Raw genomic sequence first — 21,271 nt, forward strand, 5'->3', positions numbered from 1 at the left:
CCCAGGCCCCGCCCCCGGCCGCAGGGTCCGCAGCCCTTACGGATGACGTCGTCGCCGAACTGGTGCTGGGCGATGTGCTGGAAGAGCGTGGTGAGGACGGGCAGCAGGGCCACGGTGGTGTAGGTGAGGTTCTGGCCCACGCCCTTCACCTGCGTGCGCGCCTGGGACACCTTGCCCAGCCGCAAGTTCTCCACCATCTTCTCGATGTCCTCCGAGGCGCTCTCAAAGAAGGAGCGGAGGCCGGCCTTGACGATCTCGGGGCCCGACTTCATCACCGTCCTAGGAGGGAAGCCAGGAGGCCCCAGCTCCGGAATCAGGATCTCCAATTCCGAGACGCTGGGGGAGCAGGGGCTGGGGCGTGGGCACCGAGAGCCCTACCTGGCATCCAGGGAGCGTGCCAGGATGTGAAGGCAGTTGACCACAGCCGGGGCGTCTGTGCCTGGGAGAGGCAGACGGCTGGTGTCAAGGAAGGACAAGGACTGCACCTGCCTCCGTGGCTACCACAGCCCTTCTCTGGATCTGAATGCCACCGAGCCCGCAGCCCCACCCCCAACCCCTATACCACCCCAGCACTGGGCTGTCACTGTCTGGGAACAGAGCCATCTCTCCCGCTGCTGGGAGCCCCAAGAGGGGCAGGGCAGGGCCCAGGCTGTCTCAGTCACTGCCCTGCCCCCGGGACCCTCCCCCACCCTCAGTCCATTCCCAGGTCTGGAGAGAGAACACAGTGAAGACAGGAGCTGGGACATCTGGCTTGGGGGGGGGGGGGAGGTGGTGGTGACGAGGCGGAGAGAGAGGCTCAGGAGCAGAGCTACTCACCGAAGAGAGAGACTCGGTGGCGGACAAGGGCAGCGAGTTTGCAGAAGAGGCTGAAGGAGGAGAAAAGGACAGGGGGACAGAGGGGGCGGGGAGTGAGGGGACCAGGAGAGGAGGCAGAGTCGCAGAAGACCGGGGAGGGGGACAGGGCAGAGCTGGGCAGGAGGAGAGACAGGCAAACTGGAAAGCCACAGGCAGGGGAAGCGGTGTCTGCCCCTCCGACCAGGCGACCAATTCGTGCCTGTTTGCCCAAGAGTGCTGGTCCCGGGGCTCCAGTGCACGGTTCCCCTAGCCTTGCACTTGCACTCACCTCTGCAGGCAGAATGGTCCTTGCCCAGCACCCAAAATGAAGCCCCCAAGGACCACGTTTGGGAGTAAGGGGTCCTAGTGACAGCCCTGTGAGGTCAGGGGACCAGGTCAGAGGTCAGGGCGGCCCACCTGGTGATCATCTCCTTCTCCTTGTTGGAGGCATGGCCACCACTGCCCAGCACTTTGGCGGGTGTGGACAGGAAGTAGAGGCAGTGGTTGGTGAAGTACTGGTTAATCAAAGGGAGCAGGATCTGGAGACAGAGGGGAGAAGACAGGGGGCCTGGGTGAGGGGGGGAAGAGCCCACCCGGGCCCAGCCCCCTCCAGCTTCTAAGCCCGCCTCTCACCTTGGCAAAGAATTTAATCTCCTGTTCGTGTGGGGACTTCTCCACTCGTCCACTGCTGACCACAGCCTCTGTTGGGAGGGCAAGATGGGGTTATCGGGGTGGGGGTCGAGGCTGAGGAGCAGCCCAGAGTGCTCTGATGGCAGAGTTAGGATGTGATGGGAGATGCTTCCCTGAGAGGGGCCACCTCTGTTGGCTTTGAAATAAACTTTTCTTCCCTACCTTTCATCTGGTCCCCTAACTCCTCAAGCAAACCCCTTCTGAGGCTGGTAGTGGGTAGGGAGAACAAACTGGAATGGGTGGGGTCATGGGACATCCCCCTCTCACCCACCACAGGCGCTTTTCCTCCTGAACACCAGCCCTGGCACTGAGTGACTGGACTAAATGGATGAATGAACCAAATGAAACAAGTCCACACAAACAGTCCACATAATCTCAAATGGAGATCAACTTCGGACAACTATGAGGGTGGTGGTAATCATAAATACTTCCAAAATAATAATGGAGGCTCCCATTGTTAAACACTTGCTACATCCCTGGCACCGTGAGAAACGTTGTTCTCACAGTCTACCCTCAACTTGGTCCCCCCAACTTTACAGATCAGGAACCTCATCCCAGGACACCCAGCAAGCAAGAGTACACCCATATCTCAGATGAGGAAATAGGTTCAGAGAGGGGAGGAACTGCCAAGGGGGTGTGCAGCACGGACTCAGTATGCAGGACAGAGCTCAGTATGCAGAACAGAGCTGAGTATGCAGGACAGAGGCTCAGTATGCAGGACAGAGCTCAGTATGCAGGATAGAGGCTCAGTATGCAGGACAGAGGTCAGTATGCAGGACAGAGCTCAGTATGCAGGATAGAGGTCAGTGTGCAGGATAGAGGCTCAGTATGCAGGATAGAGGCTCAGTATGCAGGATAGAGGTCAGTGTGCAGAACAGAGCTGAGTATGCAGGACAGAGGCTCAGTATGCAGGATAGAGCTCAGTATGCAGGACAGAGGCTCAGTATGCAGGACAGAGCTCAGTATACAGGATAGAGGCTCAGTATGCAGGACAGAGCTCAGTATGCAGGATAGAGCTCAGTATACAGGATAGAGCTCAGTGTGCAGGAATAGAGCTCAGTATGCAGGATAGAGCTCAGTGTGCAGGATAGAGCTCAGTATGCAGGACAGAGCTCAGTGTGCAGGATAGAGGCTCAGTGTGCAGGATAGAGCTCAGTATGCAGGATAGAGGCTCAGTATGTAGGATAGAGGTCAGTATGCAGGATAGAGGCTCAGTATGCAGGATAAAGCTCAGTGTGCAGGACAGAGGCTCAGTATGCAGGATAGAGCTCAGTATGCAGGACAGAGCTCAGTATGCAGGATAGAGCTCAGTATGCAGGACAGAGGCTCAGTATGCAGGATAGAGCTCAGTGTGCAGGACAGAGCTCAGTATGCAGGATAGAGGCTCAGTATGCAGGACAGAGCTCAGTATGCAGGATAGAGGCTCAGTATGCAGGATAGGGCTCAGTATGCAGGATAGAGCTCAGTGTGCAGGATAGAGCTCAGTGTGCAGGACAGAGCTCAGTATGCAGGACAGAGCTCAGTGTGCAGGACAGAGCTCAGTATGCAGGATAGAGGCTCAGTGTGCAGGACAGAGCTCAGTGTGCAGGATAGAGGCTCAGTGTGCAGGACAGAGCTCAGTGTGCAGGACAGAGCTCAGTGTGCAGGATAGAGGCTCAGTGTGCAGGACAGAGCTCAGTGTGCAGGACAGAGCTCAGTATGCAGGATAGAGGCTCAGTATGCAGGACAGAGCTCAGTATGCAGGATAGAGGCTCAGTATGCAGGATAGGGCTCAGTATGCAGGATAGAGCTCAGTGTGCAGGATAGAGCTCAGTGTGCAGGACAGAGCTCAGTATGCAGGACAGAGCTCAGTGTGCAGGACAGAGCTCAGTATGCAGGATAGAGCTCAGTGTGCAGGATAGAGCTCAGTGTGCAGGATAGAGGCTCAGTGTGCAGGACAGAGCTCAGTGTGCAGGATAGAAGCTCAGTATGCAGGATAGAGGTCAGTGTGCAGAATAAAGCTCAGTGTGCAGGACAGAGCTCAGTGTGCAGGACAGAGCTCAGTGTGCAGGACAGAGGCTCAGTATGTAGGATAGAGCTCAGTGTGCAGGATAGAGCTCAGTGTGCAGGATAGAGCTCAGTATTCAGGATAGAACTCAGTATGCAGGATAGAGCTCAGTGTGCAGAAAAAGCTCAGTATGCAGGATAGAGCTCAGTATGCAGGATAGAGGCTCAGTATGCAGGATAGAGGTCAGTATACAGGATAGAGCTCAGTGTGCAGGATAGAGGCTCAGTATGCAGGATAGAGCTCAGTGTGCAGAAAAAGCTCAGTATGCAGGATAGAGCTCAGTATGCAGGATAGAGGCTCAGTATGCAGGATAGAGGTCAGTATACAGGATAGAGCTCAGTGTGCAGGATAGAGGCTCAGTATGCAGGATAGAGCTCAGTATGCAGGATTGAGGCTCAGTATGCATCCTGGAGGCTCAGTATACCGGTTTCGAGGTGACATAGAGTGAAGCCTGCTCTGCCACCCACCTGTAGGAAAATTTGGGGGCCTCTGCCAGTGGCATCAAGAGGAATTCTGGGGAATGGGGAGTCTCTGGGAGAAACTGGAAGGAGTCAGGGCCCAGCTATGTTTCTTGGTGCAGGCAGTGGTGAGACTTTGACTTTTTCTCTGAGTGAGCCGGAGCCACAGGTGGGCCACAAAGTCCTACCTCATCTGCCCCTACCTCATCACCTCCCAAGCCTGTTTCCTGGTGCCATCCCCTCAACCACTCTGCTTCCAACACATGGGCGTCTAACACTCATGTCAAAACCTTTGTGCTCGGCACTCCCACGCCTGGAAGGAACAGACGTCCCTCTGCCCCCCACAGCCCCCGTCCCCTCCTCGTGCCCTGGCGTGGATATCACAGCCTCATCCAGTCTCCCAGGGGTGCCCTGTGGGGCTCTAACCACCTCCTAACCCACTAAGCAATCTGGTTATCACCGACATGGTCTGAGTCCTCCACGGGGAGCCAACTGTAGGTGGGCAGGGACCTTTGTGTCCCCAGCACCACACGTGGAACAGTGTCAGTCGCACGGTGAACACTCAGTAACTACTAGGGCAGGGGGAAGCGGACTCCCAGGGCGGCTTTCCTGGCTGAGTGTAGGGCTGCTTTCTGCAGGGAGGTAGCATCGGGAGGGAACTCTCCCTACCCAGGTGGGCGATGAACTCCTGCGAAATGTCCATCCAGCGCAGCAACTGCTGCAGGAAGCCAAAGGCGAACCGCTTCTCAATGGAAGACGTGTCCAGCTCCATGTCCTTCAGGCCTCTGCGGGGAGGGCAGAGAGGGGTCAGCCCAGACGCGGACCTCGGCCTGCTACTCTGCCACAGCGGTTTCCGCCTCCTCCCAGGTCCCGGCTCCTCTTTAGTCCCAACTGCACTCTGCAGGCCCGCCCCTAAGTCTTCCTGACCACGCCTCCTCCTCAGACCACGCCCTGTTATCCCCACCTTCTATAGCCCTGCCCCTCAGTCTTCCCTGACCACGCCTCCGCCCTCCGGCCACGCCCCTTCCACCTCTGTCGGGCCCCGCCCCTCCCACCGGTCCCCACCCAGGTCCCGCCCGCGCTCCTGCTGTCCTCCCCGCCCCTCGGCCGCCCTCGCGGGGCGCCCAGCCCCGTGCCTGGTGACCGCGTAGCCGTTCATCTGCAGGAACTTCAGCAGCTCCTGGGCCTTCTCTCGGTCTCGCGCTTTCTCCTTGGCCGTGAGCGTGTCGTAGGGGACCAGCAGGGGGTGGGTCCCGCCGCCTGTGGAGGTAAATCCAAAATGGGGGGGGGGACCCGTAGAAGACCGTAGAAGCGGCTCCTGAGGCCGAGGGCGTGCCTAATTACAGCAGCGAAGGTGGAGGCCAGAAAGGCCTCAGCACTGCCCTCACCACAGCCCTACAGCGGAAAACGCTGCTGTTGCAGACGGGGAAAACCATTGCTCAAAGCTGGGACTCTAATCTAGATCCCTGTGCCGCGGGGCTGGAAGGGAAGTGGGGGAGGGGCAGACGCGGAGATGGGGGCGGGGGTGGGCACCCTCACCCTTGGCTTCCAGCTCCTGCTTCTTCTTTCTCCCCCAGGTGTTATGGTAGTTTTCCGCCAGTTGTTCGGCCATGGCCTGGGCGCAGATGCAGATAGTCAAGGACCAGATCCAGAGGGTTCCCCAAACAGGTGCCCCCCCCCACACACACACACATAAAGGAGCAGGCTCAGACCTGCAGCTCCCGAGACAGGGTGACTCCGCTGAGGTCGGGGGGCTGCGGGTTGTAGCCTTCTCGGGGATCGTAGGTCTGAGGGAGCAAGAGTGACCAGGGCTTAATGGACGGAATGGGTAGCCCAGGTCAGCCCCGCCCCCTCGTCTCCCCACCCCACCCACCCATCCCCTTGCCCTTGGCTCCTTTGAACCCTGGTGCTCTCCTTTCCCGCTAGCTCGCGCACCCCTGGTCTGGCCACACCCCTTCTCCTGACCTCCCTCCCTCCATGGCCCCGCCCCCCATGGTCCAGGCCCAGCCCCGCCTCCACCTGGGCAGTCTGGGAAATCTTCCGTGTTTTTTTCTTCTCCGTCCTCTCCTCCTCGCCTTCCCTGGCCTTCTCGATCGTCCACTCCCAGGCAATCATGGCCTTCAGGGACTCCTTGATGGGCCAGCGGTAGATCTCTTTGTCCTGAGGGTATGGGTGTAGGGGGGAGCGGAGTTGGTGGAAGGGGGCAAAGGGGAGGGGTAGGAGGGATCCTGCTCCTCCCCCCCAACCCAGCCTCCCTGGCTTCCGCTTTCCCCAATTTGAACCCAGGTCTCAAACCTGCTCAGAGCACCCCAAACACACCCGCATTGTCCCATCTTACACACGGGTCTCAGAAGTTAAATCCGACATCTGAGAAGACTACCCACTCTGAGTCCAGACTCCGAGGGCGGGAACCCACTTTGAGAGAAGGCAGTCTGCGGATGGGGAACCCTAACACACCGGGCCCCTCAGATGCGAACCTGCGAAGCTGTCTCCCTGAACCCCCAAATTGAGCTTTCCTTCTGATGCCCAGCACTGAGCCCCGAGGCGCGGTCACCTTCTCCGAAAAGGTCTTGTAGGGCCTCAGCATGGGGTGGGTCTTCAGTTCCTCATCCACGTTCTCTCCGTACGACCAGTTGTTCTGGATCTAGAGGTGAGAGGGGAAGGCAGGATGAGGGTGGGAGACACAGCAGGGAGCCTGGGAGGACCTGAGAGCCGCAGAGAAACCTGGGGGCAGGGGTCCCAGGGCAGACTGGGTCTGGGAACAACCAGCAGGGATGGGGGACCCTGGGGAGGGGGACCAGACCCCAACCTTGTCGAAGGCCCACTTCTCGTGCGTGTATTCGGCAAACTTGTTGATGAAGGAGTCGAGCTTCTCCGGGATGATCACACTGTCAGTGAGGGCAGGATCAGCAGATGTAGGGGTGGGCCCCTCCACCTCCGACTCCTCCCTCTCCTCCCAGCCCCCTAGCCTCAACCCCCTCCTGCCCCCGGGCCTCACTTGAGGGTCTCCACAGGCCGGGGATCAAAGTTGCCTTCAGCATCCACTGTGGCCTTTTTCTCCGCCTTGGAAGAGTACGAAGCGTCCACGTAGTCGGGAGGCAGGGCCCCCGCGATGGCGCACAGACAAGGCATGGCCATGCGGTACAGCTCCTGGTCGTACTTCTGCAGGTGCAGGGGCGGAGTGGGGGTGAGGGGAGGGTTACTGTGTGCCTTGCTCAGCCTTCGAGCCCTGGAGCCTTCCCACCTTGAACTCTCACCCTCTAATCATCAGCTCTCCTTCCCGAATTCCAAAGCCTGAATTATGGGCTGTCACCCTGAAGCCCCAACCTCAGGTCCAACTGGACCCCACATCACCTCCATACTCTCCAAGCCCCCAAACTACAGACCCATCCCTCTTCTATTAACCCCCCAACTGAGGCCTCAACCCAGAGATCTGCCTACATCCAAACCATAGAACTGCCTCCCGCCTTGAACCTCCAGACTTGGGAATTTCATTCTGGATCCCCAACACTGGGCTCCCAGCCCTCCAGAAGGCCCCTTCTGGGCCCCCAGGGTGCCCAGACCTTGTGGGCCAGAGAGTCGAAGATGCCCCAGAAGAGTTTGCGTGTGAGGTGCAGCTCCTCCTCCGAGGTGACCCCGAAGTTGGCCCAGCCCGTGGGGAGGCAGTAGTACTTCCAGCAGCGCTCGTAGTGGTTGGTGAGGAGCTGAGTGGGAATGGGGGGGGGACACACAATTGAGGGAACATAAGCAGCTGGTAGGCAAATTAAGGCCAGGGAGGCAGAGGAATGCCAGTGCTTGGAAATTATGGAGGAGGTGTGGGCCATGCAAATGATATGCTAATAAGGGAAGGCATGTTATGGCAGTTTATTATGCAAATTTGGCATTCTAATTTAAAGTCTGGATGGGCATTAAACTAGAGCTGGGTTTGTCTGCAGTTGCTTTACAGGAATAAGCATGCTAATATTAATCCACACATAGGGTAGTACGCAAGTGGACATATGGCTGGAGTGATCAGTACTCATGCAAATGAGCATGCCCACTGGAAACATAGGCGGCACCCTATGCAAATATATGGTAATTGGAAAGAGGGCCTCCACCATCCAATATGCAAATTTGAAATAGAGGTTGATTTAGATGCATTATGCAAGACAGTTGGCATATCTGAGTTGGGGGTATCTCCTCATGCAAATTAGCATGCAAATGAAAAGACAGGAGAGACAGTGTGCAAATATTCGGAATAGCTGTGATACTGTTTATTCAAATACATGCACTCATTTGAATAGCGGAAGGCTGGTGGTCCGTGCATGCAAATAAACATACTAATTAGGGAAAGTGGCGTGCTCATGCAAATGTATGCTAATTGAGGCGGGGGCTGGCCCACTGTTAGGCAAATTACTCGTTAATTAGAGGATGTTACAGGCACCAGTGACGCGAAGTGAATGTCCTGGGAATCCTAGTATGCAAACGAGGACGCTAAGAGGTTTCTGGGAATGAACCCGCCCGACGCGGCTTGTCCCTACCTTGAGCGGCATCTTGGCGAACTCGTTCAGGATGGGCACGTCGAACACCAGGCGCCGCAGCAGGTGCTGCAGCATGGACGGGCGGATGTACCTGCGGGGACACGCCCAGGGCGCTGCGGTGGCACCGGGAAGCCCGGCCGGCCCGGCCCCGCCCTCCGCCCCGCCCCCGGCCCCGGCCCCGGCCCCCGCCCCACCTGCACAGCGCCATGAGACAGTCCTCGATGACGTCGCGCTGCGCCTTGGTGAGCGAGCGGCCGCGCGACAGGCGGTACACGGTGTGCAGCATCGAGTCCACCATGATGGCACGGTGCTCCGTGCCCGCAAAGAGCGGCGCACACTTGGTGATGAGCGGCAGCACAGCCAGGCACAGGTAGCGGTTCAGCGCCAGCGCCATCTCCGTGGTGCTGAAAGTGGCCTGGGGCGCAAGGTGGGGGCGTCAGGCCCGCCGCACCCCCCCACCCCCCCCCCCGGCCCAGGGTTGCCCTGGCACCCGTCCTGGACGGCTCGGTTGTCCAGACTCCACTGTTCTGCAGATCCCAGGAACCCTCTGCTCACTTAATTTCCCTCTAACCTGACCCTTTCCCTCGGGGTATTTCCATGCAAGCCCAGCCCCACACTGTTTATCCCACGGATACTTAAATGTGGATCTCCATTCAAACAAGTAGTGCACTGTACTTCTTAACCCTCCTGCCATTGTCACACTGAACAGAATTAGCAGTCTCCTCACATTCACGACCAACATTCTCTGTCACAAGAATGACTGCATTTAGCCGGGAATGTTGCCCAGGGCCCCCAGGTAGGTCCACACACTGCATTCACCTGGCGGTTCTTTTAGGGCCTTCACTCTGCCACTGCCCCCTCCTCCCCCTTTCAAATGTTACTTATTTGCTGGAGAAACTGGGCCCCTTTGGGGGCCTGTGCTGTTGTTTTATAGCAGTTAGAGCCACTGCCCCAGTGTCAGCATCCCATATGGGTGCCAGTTCAAGTCCTGGCTGCTCCTCTTCCAATCCAGCTCTCTGCTGTGGCCTAGGAAAGCAGTAGAAGACGGCCCAAGTGCTTGGGCCCCTGCAGTTGGGAAACCCAGAATAAGCTCCAGGATCCTGGCTTTGGACTGGCCTAGCTCCAGCCATTGTGGTTGTTTGGGGAATGAACCAGTGGATGGAGGTTCTCTCTCTCTCTCTCTCTCTCTCTCTCTCTCCCTCTCTCCCTCTCTCCCTCTCTCCCTCTCTCCCTCTCTCCCTCTCTCCCTCTCTCCCTCTCTGCCTGTTTCTCTGTAACTCTGTCTTTCAAATAAATAAATAAATCTTTAAAAGAAAAGAAAAGAAGGAGGAGGAGAAGAAGAAACTGGGTCCTGGGTCCTTTGGCCAGTAGCATTTTCTATATTTTGGCTTTGGCCACTTGTTCCCCAGTCCCCTGTATTTCCTGTAAACTGATGGTTATAGATTCAAATGCTGGTCTTCCTCTTCCAGCTAATGGCAAGCAGTTATTCCTCCTATCTTAAGAAGAGCCTTTTCTTGACCAAGCTTATCCCCCCAGCAGTGGTCCCAGCCTCTGCTTCCCCTGCTAGCCACCTGTGCAAAGAACTGTCTCACTTGTTCTATCCCAAACCTCACCTCCCAGGCTGCCCCCCCGCCCTCATATTTATTTGAGAGAGTGGTATACAGGAAGAGAGCTCCTACCCCCTGACTCACTCCCCAAATGCCTGTAACAGACAGGGGCTGGGCAGGGACCAGAGCCAGGAGCTGGCAACTCAGGTCTCCCATGTGGGTGGCAGGGAGCCAATTACCTGAGCCATCACCACTGCCTCCAGGATCTGTACTAGCCGGAAACTGGAGTCAGGAGCCACAGCCAGCTACTGAGCCCAGGCACAGTGGTGTGGGATGCAGGCATCCCAGCTTCTTAGCCACCAAGTCCAACACTCCCAGGCTCTGCCTTCTCCCAGGCTCCCTAAACCCTCTCCAGCAAGGATCGAAGGTCAGGTCCAGGTCACCAGTGGTCAGCCCTCAATGCGACCCTTCCTTGGCCTGTCCCTGGCACCAAGGACCGCCGCTGTCTTGCCCGGGTCTCTGTGCGTCCGCGGTACCGAACCCCACAACTGCATGTTTGGAGACTCCCACCCACCTTCCAGCAGCGCTCGCGTGTTCCTCGGTTTTTGTTTTCTCTGTGGTTGTTGGGGGGCGGGGTTATGAAAGCAACACAAGCCCAAGACAAACAAAAGCCCTGCTGTGGCTGCGGGTCCATGAGCCTTCCATGGCCCCCCATGGGAGCAGGGAGGTGGCCAGGCTGGGCGGGGCTGCTCACCGTGTCCAGCGAGGCGGCAGCTCTCATGTCGGGAAGGAACCCCACGTCCAGCACGTGCAGCAGGAAGTCCTGGTTCTCAATGCCGTACACGCGGTCCAGGAAGAGCACCATGGATGCCTTGTGGTCCGGCACGAAGGAGGCCGACATCTTCGGCTGCACCAGGGCCCCGTCTACAGGCAAGGCGGACAGACGGTCAGGGATGCCCTGACCCATCAGCTTCCCCTGCCAGCTTCCCTCCTCTGCCACATCCTGCCCACTCTGTACCTTTGCCCAGGGTGGGGATCTGCAGCGGGAGGCTGATGATGCCCACGAGGTCGTCCAGGGGCACGAGGGAGCGAAGGATGGCGCGGATTCGCAGGGCCTCACCCTTGCCGGCTTGGATCAGCTGGGGGGGGGGGGCAGGGGGCGTACGTCACTGAGCGCCCAGGGCCCAGTTAGTTATTACTCTGTTCCATCCTATCCCGATTCACTGGCAGGGGGAGCCGGCCTCCTTCCCGAATTCCTGGTCCTGAGCCCCTACCCCGCCTCTGTCCACCTCCAGCTGTGCTGTTGGCTGCGCTGTCTGTCTGTCCCATCGTCTGTCTCCCCCACTCTCTCTCTCCTCACACACACACTTCAGAGGGCTCAGGACCACCCCTATGGAGAGAGCTCTGGCACCTGGCTCCCTCCCCACCCCGCCCTGGCTGCCCGGGGCTCACATGCATCTCCGGAGCACAGCGGCCCAGCAGGTCGATCAAGGCAGCATAGAAGGACATGATGGCGTGGCCCAGGTGCACGCGGTTTTCTTCAGGGGGCTCCTCCCCAAAGCTGCAGGCAGGAAAGCCAGAGTTCTGAGCCCTTGGGGCACAGCGAGCCTGGAGCTCTGGCAAGGAGGGGGCTGGGAGACTCACTGCTCGCGCCGCCGGTCCCTGCGGACGCCTGGGCCGTCCCGCGCGGGGTCCTCAGAGATGCGGATGGCCTCCTCGATGGCGGCCAGCAGCCCCGAGCCGCCCTCACCCCGCAGCGCAGGCCCGAAGCACTCAGGTTTGCGGATGAGCAGCCGCACCACCACGTTGGCGTTCTCCTCCACGCTCTCGCCTGGCCCAGGGAATCCAGAGGGCTCAGGAGCCACCCCTGGACGCCCCCGATGCAGCCCCAGGTCCCAGCACCCCTGGGGTGACGCCAGCCTTCTGTCGGCCCCCAGGTCCTTGCCCCATGCCCACTTGCAAGGATCCCTGCCCATCCAAGGCCGGTGGCTCCGGGTGTGGACTGTCACCCCCTAGGAGGCTTGGGCCAGTGACCCCATGCCCCCTGCCAAGCCACGGCCAGCCCTGCCTCACCGTTAACAAAGACAGCGAAGCGCAGGAAGTCCAGGTAGCGCTCCCCACCGCAGGGGTTCCAGCCGATGTCCGGGTAGCCCTTGGCCAGGAGCATGGGGCAGCTTTGGAGGCCACAGCCTGCCAGGTAGGACACGACCTGGGGGCAAGAGAGGGGCTCAGCCGAAGGCCACACTCACAACACCTTCCTCTGACCGCAGGTGCCTGCCCATGCCTGGAGCGCCGAGGCTGATGCTTCTCTGACCCTTTAGCAAAGGAACCTGGTCCTGTCCACCCTTGTCTCCCACCTGGATCATCACAGCAGCCCCCTCCCGGGGCTCCTGGCTCCCACCTGCCCCCTTCCCCTCAGCCAGTTCCCCACAGACATCTGTGAACACCTGAGCCAGGGCCTCCTCTGCTCAGAGCCCCGTGGCCCCATCTGCCTCAGGGTAAAAACCAGAGACCTTGCTGTGGCCCACACAATCCCACATGACCTGCCCCTGTCACCTCCTTGGCCTCACCTCTCCCTACTCACCCCTCACTGCCTCTGCTCCAACCACACTGGTCTCTGCTGTTTCTCAGACTCACAAGGTTCACTCCTGCCTCAGGGCCTTTGCACCTGCTACTCGCGCTGCCGGGAATGCTCCCCCCTTGCCGTCCATCTAGCCTCTCACCTCTGAGCTTTACTAAATGTTATCTTCTCAATGAGGCTCTGTCGGAACGCTCGTACAACACCCTGCTGACATTGATTTGCCTCCCCTCTGCTCACTTTCTACCTCCTTACCACACATCACTAACACGCTACATCTTTTACTCACTCAGCTTATTTATCTCCCATCCTCCCGACTAGAAGGTCAAGTTCACGAGGACAAGGAGCACCGACAGTCTTGCCTCCCGACCTAGGCAGGTCCTGACCCAGTGGGTGGATGCACAGTGCATATCTCCCAGGTGAAAAATAATCCGATAGCAGCCAACCAACCCTGCGCGCCATTTCCCAGGTGACTTTGTGGGTGAACTCATTTAACCCTCGAAACAACGCTAGAAGTCGGTTCTACATGCATTGTACAGACGAGGCGACTACAGTGTGAAGGATTCAAGTCCCTTGTCCAAGGCCACACACACAAAGACCTGGGGGCGCTGAACCTAAGTTGCTAACCTCCTTGAGCCCACGCACGTCCTCACTGCACACAGAGGGCCAGGACAAGTGCTCAGGCCACCCAGCTGGGAGCATATGCCCAGCCCGGAAGCACCTTACAAGTGAGTGCTGGGTGCTGTTTCCTCCCTGTAACCCTCACCCCTCCTGATTCACTTCAGACCACCCAAAACCACCACCCCCAGACCAGGTTCAGGTTCAGCAGGTGCCCCAGGCAGTCAGGTAGGGCCCAGGCCTCCCCCTCTGCACCTTTTCCAGGTCCTGCTCCTGCAACGCCAAGGCCAGCTCGTTGTTGTCGATAACGGAGGCGGCAGCCACATCCAGGGGCGTGGAGCCTTGCATACCTGCGGGGGCAAGAGGTGCTGAGAATGTCTCACGCCTGCTTCTCTCACCTCCTCTGGGAAGCCCTCCCTGGCCACCCCTTTTCCAGCCCGGGTCAGGTGTCTCATCTGATCTGACGACTCCAGGACGTCACTGTCCACCTTTTCTGCCACACTGTGAGCTCAGCGACGGCCAGAAAGCGCTGCTTGGCTCACTGGTGGCCCCAGCACCACATTACAGGGGGGTGGAGAGTGACGGTTGGTTGAATGACTGAGTGAGCGGCACAGAGTGCAGCAGGCCTGGGTGGGCTGCTGGGCGAGGGCTCTGGGGAGCAGCCCCCGGGCTCTGGGGTTCTCACCCAGGCCGATGCCGCTGTTCTCCAGCAGGTAGCTCAGGTGGTCAAACATGGAGCGCTGGTTCTGCCGGCTGATGCGGCAGAAGTAGCAGAGGAAGCGGCAGCAGCTTGTCACCATCTTGGGGAAGCGGATCTCCTGGGGCAGGCAGGGGCTGGTGGTCAGTGCCTGTCCCTCTGGCCCCGCCCCCGAGCTCCCCAGCCCCCACCGGCCCCTTACCTTGGTTTCGCCGCCCCCCAGGACGTTCACCATGACCTCCATGACGGTCTCGTGCATGCCCAGGGCCCTCATCAGGTTCGGGTGTTGGTAGAAGACTTTGTTATTCATGATGTTCCTGCAGACGGGCAGAGCGCACGGGGTCACCAGGGACTGGCTGGGGCCAAGTGCAGGGAGCGCCGTCACCGCCATCGTGACAAGTCAGCGTCCGTTCGCCTCTCACTCTGCGGCCAGCGCCGCCCCTGCTGCGGATCTGAACTCACTGCATCCTGACATCCACTCTGGCAGGTGGAGCTGTGATTACTCATGCTTCACCGATAACACTGAGGCCGCCGTCCAAGGCGGCCTCCACTCGGAGCTGTCGTGTTGCTTAGAGAGGGCCTGGTACACCGCAGGCACTTAACAAACACTTGCTGAGGGAATGAGGCACACTGGACACGAGTGCTCAATCCCACTGTAACTACTGCTGCTATCAGGACTGGCGTGGGCTCACGGAAGCCACACAACTCTGTGGGCCGGGCATGGCTCCTCCCTGTGCTATCCATGAGGACACTGGAGCTCAGAAAGGATAAGCCTCAGGCCAAGAGTCACAGGGTGGGTGACAGCAGTTACCAGGGCTGCGTGAAGGGGGCAGTACCCAGGGAGACGGGTTAGCTGCTGGGAGAAGGAGCTATCATCTGTGCAGGGGTCAGATGTTTGGGAAGCTGACGTCATTGTATCCGGAAGACATTACAGGGGCAACTAAAGAAAGAGGAGGGGCTATGCAAGGTGGGAGAGGTGCGGCATGTAAAGTAAGGGGCGGGCCCATGCAAATCAAGGGGAGGGGATATGCAAAGTACGGAGAGGGCAGTGTGCAAAGAGGAGGAGCGGTGCCTCACCCGATGCTCTGGATCATGAGGTTCTCCTCCTGGGGGCCCATCTGCACGATGAGCAGCGAGCGGATCTGGCCGAGGCACTCGAGCAGGCTCATGGTGTCCTCCACAGAGGACGGCGAGATGGTGTAGGCCCGGGGCAGGGCGCGCAGCAGCTCGCCGAGCCCATCGTACTGCCGGTGCAGGAGGCTGAACATGGCCCGCACCAGCTCAGGGCTCTGCACGTAGTCCTCCTGGGCCCAGCGCACCACCATGTGGGACACCAGCTCCTGCAGGGACTCTGGGGAAGCAGTGCAAGGGTGGGGACACTGAGAGGGGGCAGCCCAGCAGCCGGGGCCCTGAGCCAGAGGCACGGAGAGGGGCCTTGCTTTCCACGGGCTCCTTAGTTACTACTGGCCATGGACCTCCAGTGGATTCTTTTGTCCCCAGATCGTCCCCTCTCACTTCACCCCAATCGCACAACATAAAGGCCACCTCCAAATTTCAAGAGGAGAACAAATCGCACAACTGCAAACCACCAGAGCACCACCAGCGGCACCGCGCCACGCGCCTGGGAGCGCACGGATTCCACCTGTTCTGTAAAATCTCTGCTGGTGTCAAGAGAAACCCCGTGCACTCGGGATCACTTGAAAACGTCACAATGACTTGGTGCTTTATTCTCTCCGGTGACCTGGGACTCTCCTCCCGCCATCCAGCATCCGTTTATCTGTCTTGCCTTCTCTTCTACTCTTTCCCTTCACAGAATTTCCAGAGCTGCAGGGTTAGGAGGAACTACCGCACACTGGCGTTGAACAATGATGCTAGGTGACCTAGGTCTTGTGGGTGCCTGGTCCAGCCCTGTCACTTCCCACCCTCCCCTCTCACCACCTGCCCCCTCGTCCACTCTGCGCCAGCCACACTGGCCTTGCAACTCACCAAGCTTGTCCCTGCCTCAGGGCCTTTGCACTGGCTGCTCCCTTGGTGCCAATCATCCTTCCTCAGATCCCTGCTTCCCAATGCTGGCCCTGCCATCTGCATCCCTCTCCCACCTGTCACTCAGGGCTATTCGTCTTCTTGGCACCCATGACCGCCTAGCCTGGATATTTCTGTATGTGTGTCTCGAAGGCAGGTGCTTTGACGTTTCCCCTGTGCTACATTCCCGGGCATTGCTAACAGTGCCTGGCCCAGAGTTGGCCCCAGAAGCATTTCCTGATTGCCGCAGGGTGAAACCTGTGCGCTTGTCCCATGTGGCTAAGAGAAAGTTTGCATAATGATGTGCCGGCCCAATAGTGACCACGGCTGCTTTTCTCATTGCCCAGCCTGGCCGCAGTCATCACACTCCTGGAGAAAATATACCCAAAAAGCCCCAGAGACACAGAAGCCACCACGGCGTGGGATGTCAGTCTCAGTGCTCACGCAGTGCACGCCCCACGCGGGAGCTGCAGCCCCAGCTCGCCCCTCTCTCACCCGCCCTCCACTCCGCCTCTCACTGCTGCCTCTCTGCCCTTGCATTCCTTCCTGCTCCTGGCCTGTGTTGGAGACAGGGGCTCCCCAGAACCACCCTGCCCTCCCCCAGGGGCCGCGGTCCTCACGGGGTTTTTTCTCCTCGGCTGGCAGCTCCTCCTCGGGTTTCTCCTCCTTCTTCTTCACCAGCCGCACCGTCTCCAACAGGCTCCGGAGGCGGCTGCTCAGGCTGGTCTCCTCCTCCGGCTCCTCCTCCTCCCCCTCCAGCTGGATTCCTGCAGGTGGCCAACAGGGAGGGTCGTCCATCTGTTAGCCACTCACCTGCTCAGCTGCTTCACTCATTCAGTCACCTGCTCACTCATGCATGCATCCATGGGGGGCGTCCACTCATTTCTCTATACGTATGCATGTTTATTCATCTATTCATTATATAAAGCGCTTCTCTTTTAATTCAGCTATTGCAAATGTGTTCAGATAAATAAATGAGTGGCCAATGTTGGTGGCAAAGTGGGTTAAGCTGTTGCTTATGATGCCAGCATCCCATATCAGAGGGCCGGTTTGAGTCCCGGCTGCTCCACTTCTGATCCAGCTCCCTGCTATGGCCTGGGAAAGCAGTGGAAGATGGCCCAAGTAGCTGGGCCCCTGCTACCCACAGGGAAAACTTCATATGGAGTTCCAGTGTCCCGGCTTTGGCCTGACCTAGCCCAGGCCACTGTGACCATTTGGGAAGGGAACAAGGGGATGGAAGATTTTTCTCTGTGTTTCTCTCGCTGTCACCCTGTCTTGCAAATAAAAAAAATAAAATTAAAGAAACAGAAACATTGTCATTACCAAAAGAAACTCTTTTAAAAAGAAATAAAAGAGACCATGAATGAAGAATGAAAAAGAAGTGTGATGACAGTGACACACCCAGAAGAGAATATTAATAAAGTGTCAAATCATATTTAAAAAAAGAGTCAGATGGAAAGTCTGGAGTTGAAAAGTAGGCACTGTACAATTGCATTTCAACTAAAATTTTTAAATTTATTTTTAAAAAGATTTATTTATTTATTTGAAAGGCAGAGCTACAGAGAGGTAGGATCAGAGACAGAGAGAGAGGTCTTTCATCCACTGGTTCACTCCCCAGATGGCCGCAGCAGCCAGAGTTGCACCTTACTCAAGCCAGGAGCTTCTTCCGGGTCTCCCACATGGCTGCAGGGTCCCAAGGACTCAGGCCATTTTCTACTGCTTTCCCGGGCCATAGCTGAGAGCTGGATCAGAAGAGGAGCAGCTGGGACTCAAACTATTGCCCATATGGGATGCTGGCACTGCAGATGGCGGCTTTACCCACTATGCCACTATGCCTGTTTTAAAAAAACAGGGGGGCCGGTGCTGTGGCACACCAGGTTAAAGCCCTGGCCTGAGGCACCAGCATTTCATATTGGACCCTGCACCCGCTTGGAAGACCTGGAAGAAGATCCTGGCTCCTGGCGTTGGATCGGCACAGCTCTGGCCATTGCAGCCATCTGGGGAGTGAACCAGTGGATGGAAGACCTCTCTCTCTCTGTCTCTACCTCTCTCTGTAACTCTTTCAGATAAATAAAATAAATCTTTTAAAATTTTTAAAAATACAGGGAAAAGGGGCTGGGACTGTCATGTAGAAGGTTAAGCCTCTGCCTGTGGTGCTAGCATCCCTTATGGGCGCAGGTTCAAATCCTGGGGCTGCTCCACTTCCAATCCAGCACCATGCCTGGGAAAGCAGCAGAGGATGGCTCAAGTGCTTGGGCTCCTGCACCCACACAGGAGACTGAGATGAAGCTCCTGGCTCCTGGCTTCTGCCTGGCTCAGCCCTGGCTGTTGCAGCCAATTGGGGAGTGAACCAGTAGGTGGCAGATCTCTCTCTCTCTCTCTCTCTCTCTCATCTTCTCTCTCTGTATCTTTGCCTTTCAAATAAATAAATAAATTTTAAAAAGAGAGAAAAGTATAATAACTGAAATTTAAAAACACTAGAAAGGTTCCATAACATAGTTGAGCTGGTAGGAGAAAGAAGCACTGAACTTGAGGGGGCTAGCATTGTGGCACAGTGGGTTAACGCCCTGGCCTGAAGCACCGGCATCCCATATGGGCACTGGTTCTAGTCCTGGCTGCTCCACTTCCAATCCAGCTCTCTGCTATGGCCTGGGAAAGCAGTAGAAGATGCCCCAAGTCCTTGGGCCCCTGTGCCTGCATGGGAGACCCAGAAGAAGCTCCTGGCGCCTGGCTTTGGATCGGTGTAGCTCCCGCTGTTGCAGCCAATTGGGGAGTGAACCAGTGGATGGAAGACCCCTCTCTCTCTCTGCCTCTCCTCTCTTTGTGTAGTTCTGACTTTCAAATAAATAAATAAATCTTTAAAAAAAATTAAAAAAAGAAGCACTGAACTTGAAGCTAGAACATACAGGTTATCCAGAAAAATAAAAGAACAAAGAAAAGTGGAAGACAGTCTCAGAAACCTGGGAGACAATCAAGTGTACACAAGAACCCCAGAGGAGGGGAGAAAAAGGGGCAGAAAATATTTGAAGCAACAATTGCCAAAAACTTTCCAACTATGATGGAAAACACTAATCTACACATCCAAGAAACTCAACAAACTCCAAACTGGATAAATACAAAGTGCTCCACACCTGGACACATCACACTCAAACTGTTCAAAGGCAAAGACAAAGAGAAAACCTTGAGGTCAGAGAAGATGAACTATCATGTACAAGAACTCTCAATAAGATTTATCAGCGGGGCTGGCGCTGTGGCATAGTAGGTTAAGCCTCTGCCTACAGTACCAGCATCCCATATGGGCGCCAGTTTGAGTCCTGGCTGCTCCACTTCTGATCCAGCTCTCTGCCAATGGCTTGGGAAAGCAGTTTAAGATGGCCCAAGCAACTGGGCCTCTTCACCCACATGGGAAGAAGCTCCTGGCTCCTAGCTTAGGATCGGACCAGCTCCAGCTGTTGTAGTCATTTGGGGAATGAAACACTGGATGCAGGATCCCTCTCTCTCTCTCTTTCTCTATCTCTTGCTCTCCCTGTCTGTAACTCTGCCCCTCAAATAAATAAATAAATCTCTTTTAAAAAGCAAAAAAGATGCATTGACTTAACCCTCCTCAGAAACAATGACGGTCACTCCTCTGTCCTCTAGCCAGCCAGCATCTCTCCACCCACTCTCAGCCATCCACCCATCCACCCTTCTCCTCATGTGTCCACACCTCCAGCTGTTGTCTCCATTTCATGATTCATCCCTCCTTCCATCCAGCAGTTCCCACAACTGCCCGTCAATTCCATTCCCTGTCTGTAGCCGCTCATCCGTCCATCCATCCACCCAGGCACCCACCCAACACATCTTCCACGCACCATCTGTCTGCTCACTAATCATTCATCCATTCACTCATTCAACCAACGGTTAGATCACGTTGATCCTGTAGCTATTTAAATGCAAGACATCTTGGGGAAGCTTCTGGAGAGGTCTCAAGAGACAGTCTGTCGGGGCAGTGTCCGACGCCCTCCCCTTACCACAGTGCGCCAGCAGGTCTTGATGAAAGTCCTGCAAGTCCTGTCGAATGTCCTCGGGGAGAGGGCAGTCTTCCTCATCTGCCTCATCTTTGAAGTGCAAGAGCATGTTGATCTAGGAGAGGCCAGAGGACAGGAAGAGGATTTAAGTCCCCAGATCAAAGACCCCACTGTCAGTCCTTGTCTAAGGTCAACGAGGCGAAGTGTGACAAACACCTGGGAGACTGGGGTAGAGGTTTGAGAGGGGTCAGGGTCAGTCTGACATGACTCAGCAGTCACATTCATTCACAGAGGCATGAGAATAAGGGATAGATGCATCCGTAAGGTCAAGGGTCAAACGTGGGGTTAGAGGTTGAGGACCACCAATGGGGGAGACAATGGGGAGAGGGGTCGGGCAGTAGGAACAGCCAGAATCAGGGGTCAGAGCACCTGCTCCTGGGGCGGGGAGCGGAACTCGCGGGTGCGCCTTGCGGTCTCAGCTGCACTCATGGTGAAGGCTCTCATGAGGAGGGCGTAGCGGCTGCGCTGGTTGGCCTGGAGCTTGTCCACGTAGCGCTCTGCGAAGGCCGCCAGGGACTCCACTCGATGCTGTAGCTCTTGGTCACAGAAATACTCCAGGAGGTTGCACATCTGAGGGAGGCCACCCGCGCACAATGGGACAGTAGTGCCATCATCAGGATCATCCTTGAAACTCGCTGCTGCCCCTCCCCCCTCCTCACAGCCCCGTCCGGGCCCAGCCATCACCATTTCCTGCTTGGGCCCTTAAGTTAACCCCCTCCGCAGTCTCCTCCCACAGGCCAAGCAGAGACATCGCTGCATTCCAGCACGACTCCACGCTGCGTGCATTCCCCCGGCTCCGCCCTAGCTGGGACCAGGTCGGGACTCACGCCCCACCGGACGGACGCTGCGTCTCCCAGCCCAGAGGCACGAGGCTGGCAAACCGGAAGAGCCCAGCCCACCTGTAACTTCACGGACTCCGGCAACTTCATCTGGAGCAGCCCCTCCTCCAAATCTTCTTTTTCCCCTTCCGGGGCCTCCTCTTCCTCTTTTTCAGCATCTTCCTTCTCCTCTTCCTCCTCGTCCTCTTCCTTTTCCTCTTCGTCCTCCTCTTCTTCCTCTTCTTCCTCCTCCTCCTCTTCTTCCTCCTCCTCTTCCTCGGTGAAAACTTCAGGTTCTATCATCTTTAAGATCTGCTTCACATCCTCATCGCCAAAGATGCCCATCACCTGCAGGACAAAGGCTGGGTCCTTACT

General features: G+C 57.1%; 1 protein-coding gene across 2 annotated transcripts in view; it reads right to left on the minus strand.

The window, feature by feature from the left end:
• RYR1 (ryanodine receptor 1) overlaps positions 1 to 21,271 on the minus strand; it is a 108,320-nt gene that overhangs the window by 49,609 nt on the left and 37,440 nt on the right. For both annotated transcript variants that reach the window (XM_070061820.1, NM_001101718.1), the window contains 29 exon segments: positions 20,978 to 21,244; positions 20,448 to 20,648; positions 20,022 to 20,133; positions 16,632 to 16,778; positions 15,067 to 15,340; positions 14,192 to 14,306; positions 13,978 to 14,110; positions 13,548 to 13,642; positions 12,170 to 12,305; positions 11,741 to 11,927; positions 11,549 to 11,657; positions 11,115 to 11,235; positions 10,851 to 11,020; positions 8,744 to 8,964; positions 8,550 to 8,640; positions 7,593 to 7,733; positions 7,028 to 7,191; positions 6,839 to 6,917; positions 6,584 to 6,673; positions 6,049 to 6,189; positions 5,742 to 5,816; positions 5,569 to 5,644; positions 5,166 to 5,289; positions 4,699 to 4,814; positions 1,468 to 1,535; positions 1,252 to 1,373; positions 817 to 866; positions 379 to 439; positions 41 to 279 (listed from right to left, as the gene is read on the minus strand). In XM_070061820.1, coding sequence (XP_069917921.1) covers positions 41 to 279; positions 379 to 439; positions 817 to 866; positions 1,252 to 1,373; positions 1,468 to 1,535; positions 4,699 to 4,814; positions 5,166 to 5,289; positions 5,569 to 5,644; positions 5,742 to 5,816; positions 6,049 to 6,189; positions 6,584 to 6,673; positions 6,839 to 6,917; positions 7,028 to 7,191; positions 7,593 to 7,733; positions 8,550 to 8,640; positions 8,744 to 8,964; positions 10,851 to 11,020; positions 11,115 to 11,235; positions 11,549 to 11,657; positions 11,741 to 11,927; positions 12,170 to 12,305; positions 13,548 to 13,642; positions 13,978 to 14,110; positions 14,192 to 14,306; positions 15,067 to 15,340; positions 16,632 to 16,778; positions 20,022 to 20,133; positions 20,448 to 20,648; positions 20,978 to 21,244 — 3,925 coding nt within the window.

The sequence above is a fragment of the Oryctolagus cuniculus genome, chromosome 18, assembly GCF_964237555.1.
Source record: "Oryctolagus cuniculus chromosome 18, mOryCun1.1, whole genome shotgun sequence".
Lineage (NCBI taxonomy): Eukaryota > Metazoa > Chordata > Mammalia > Lagomorpha > Leporidae > Oryctolagus > Oryctolagus cuniculus.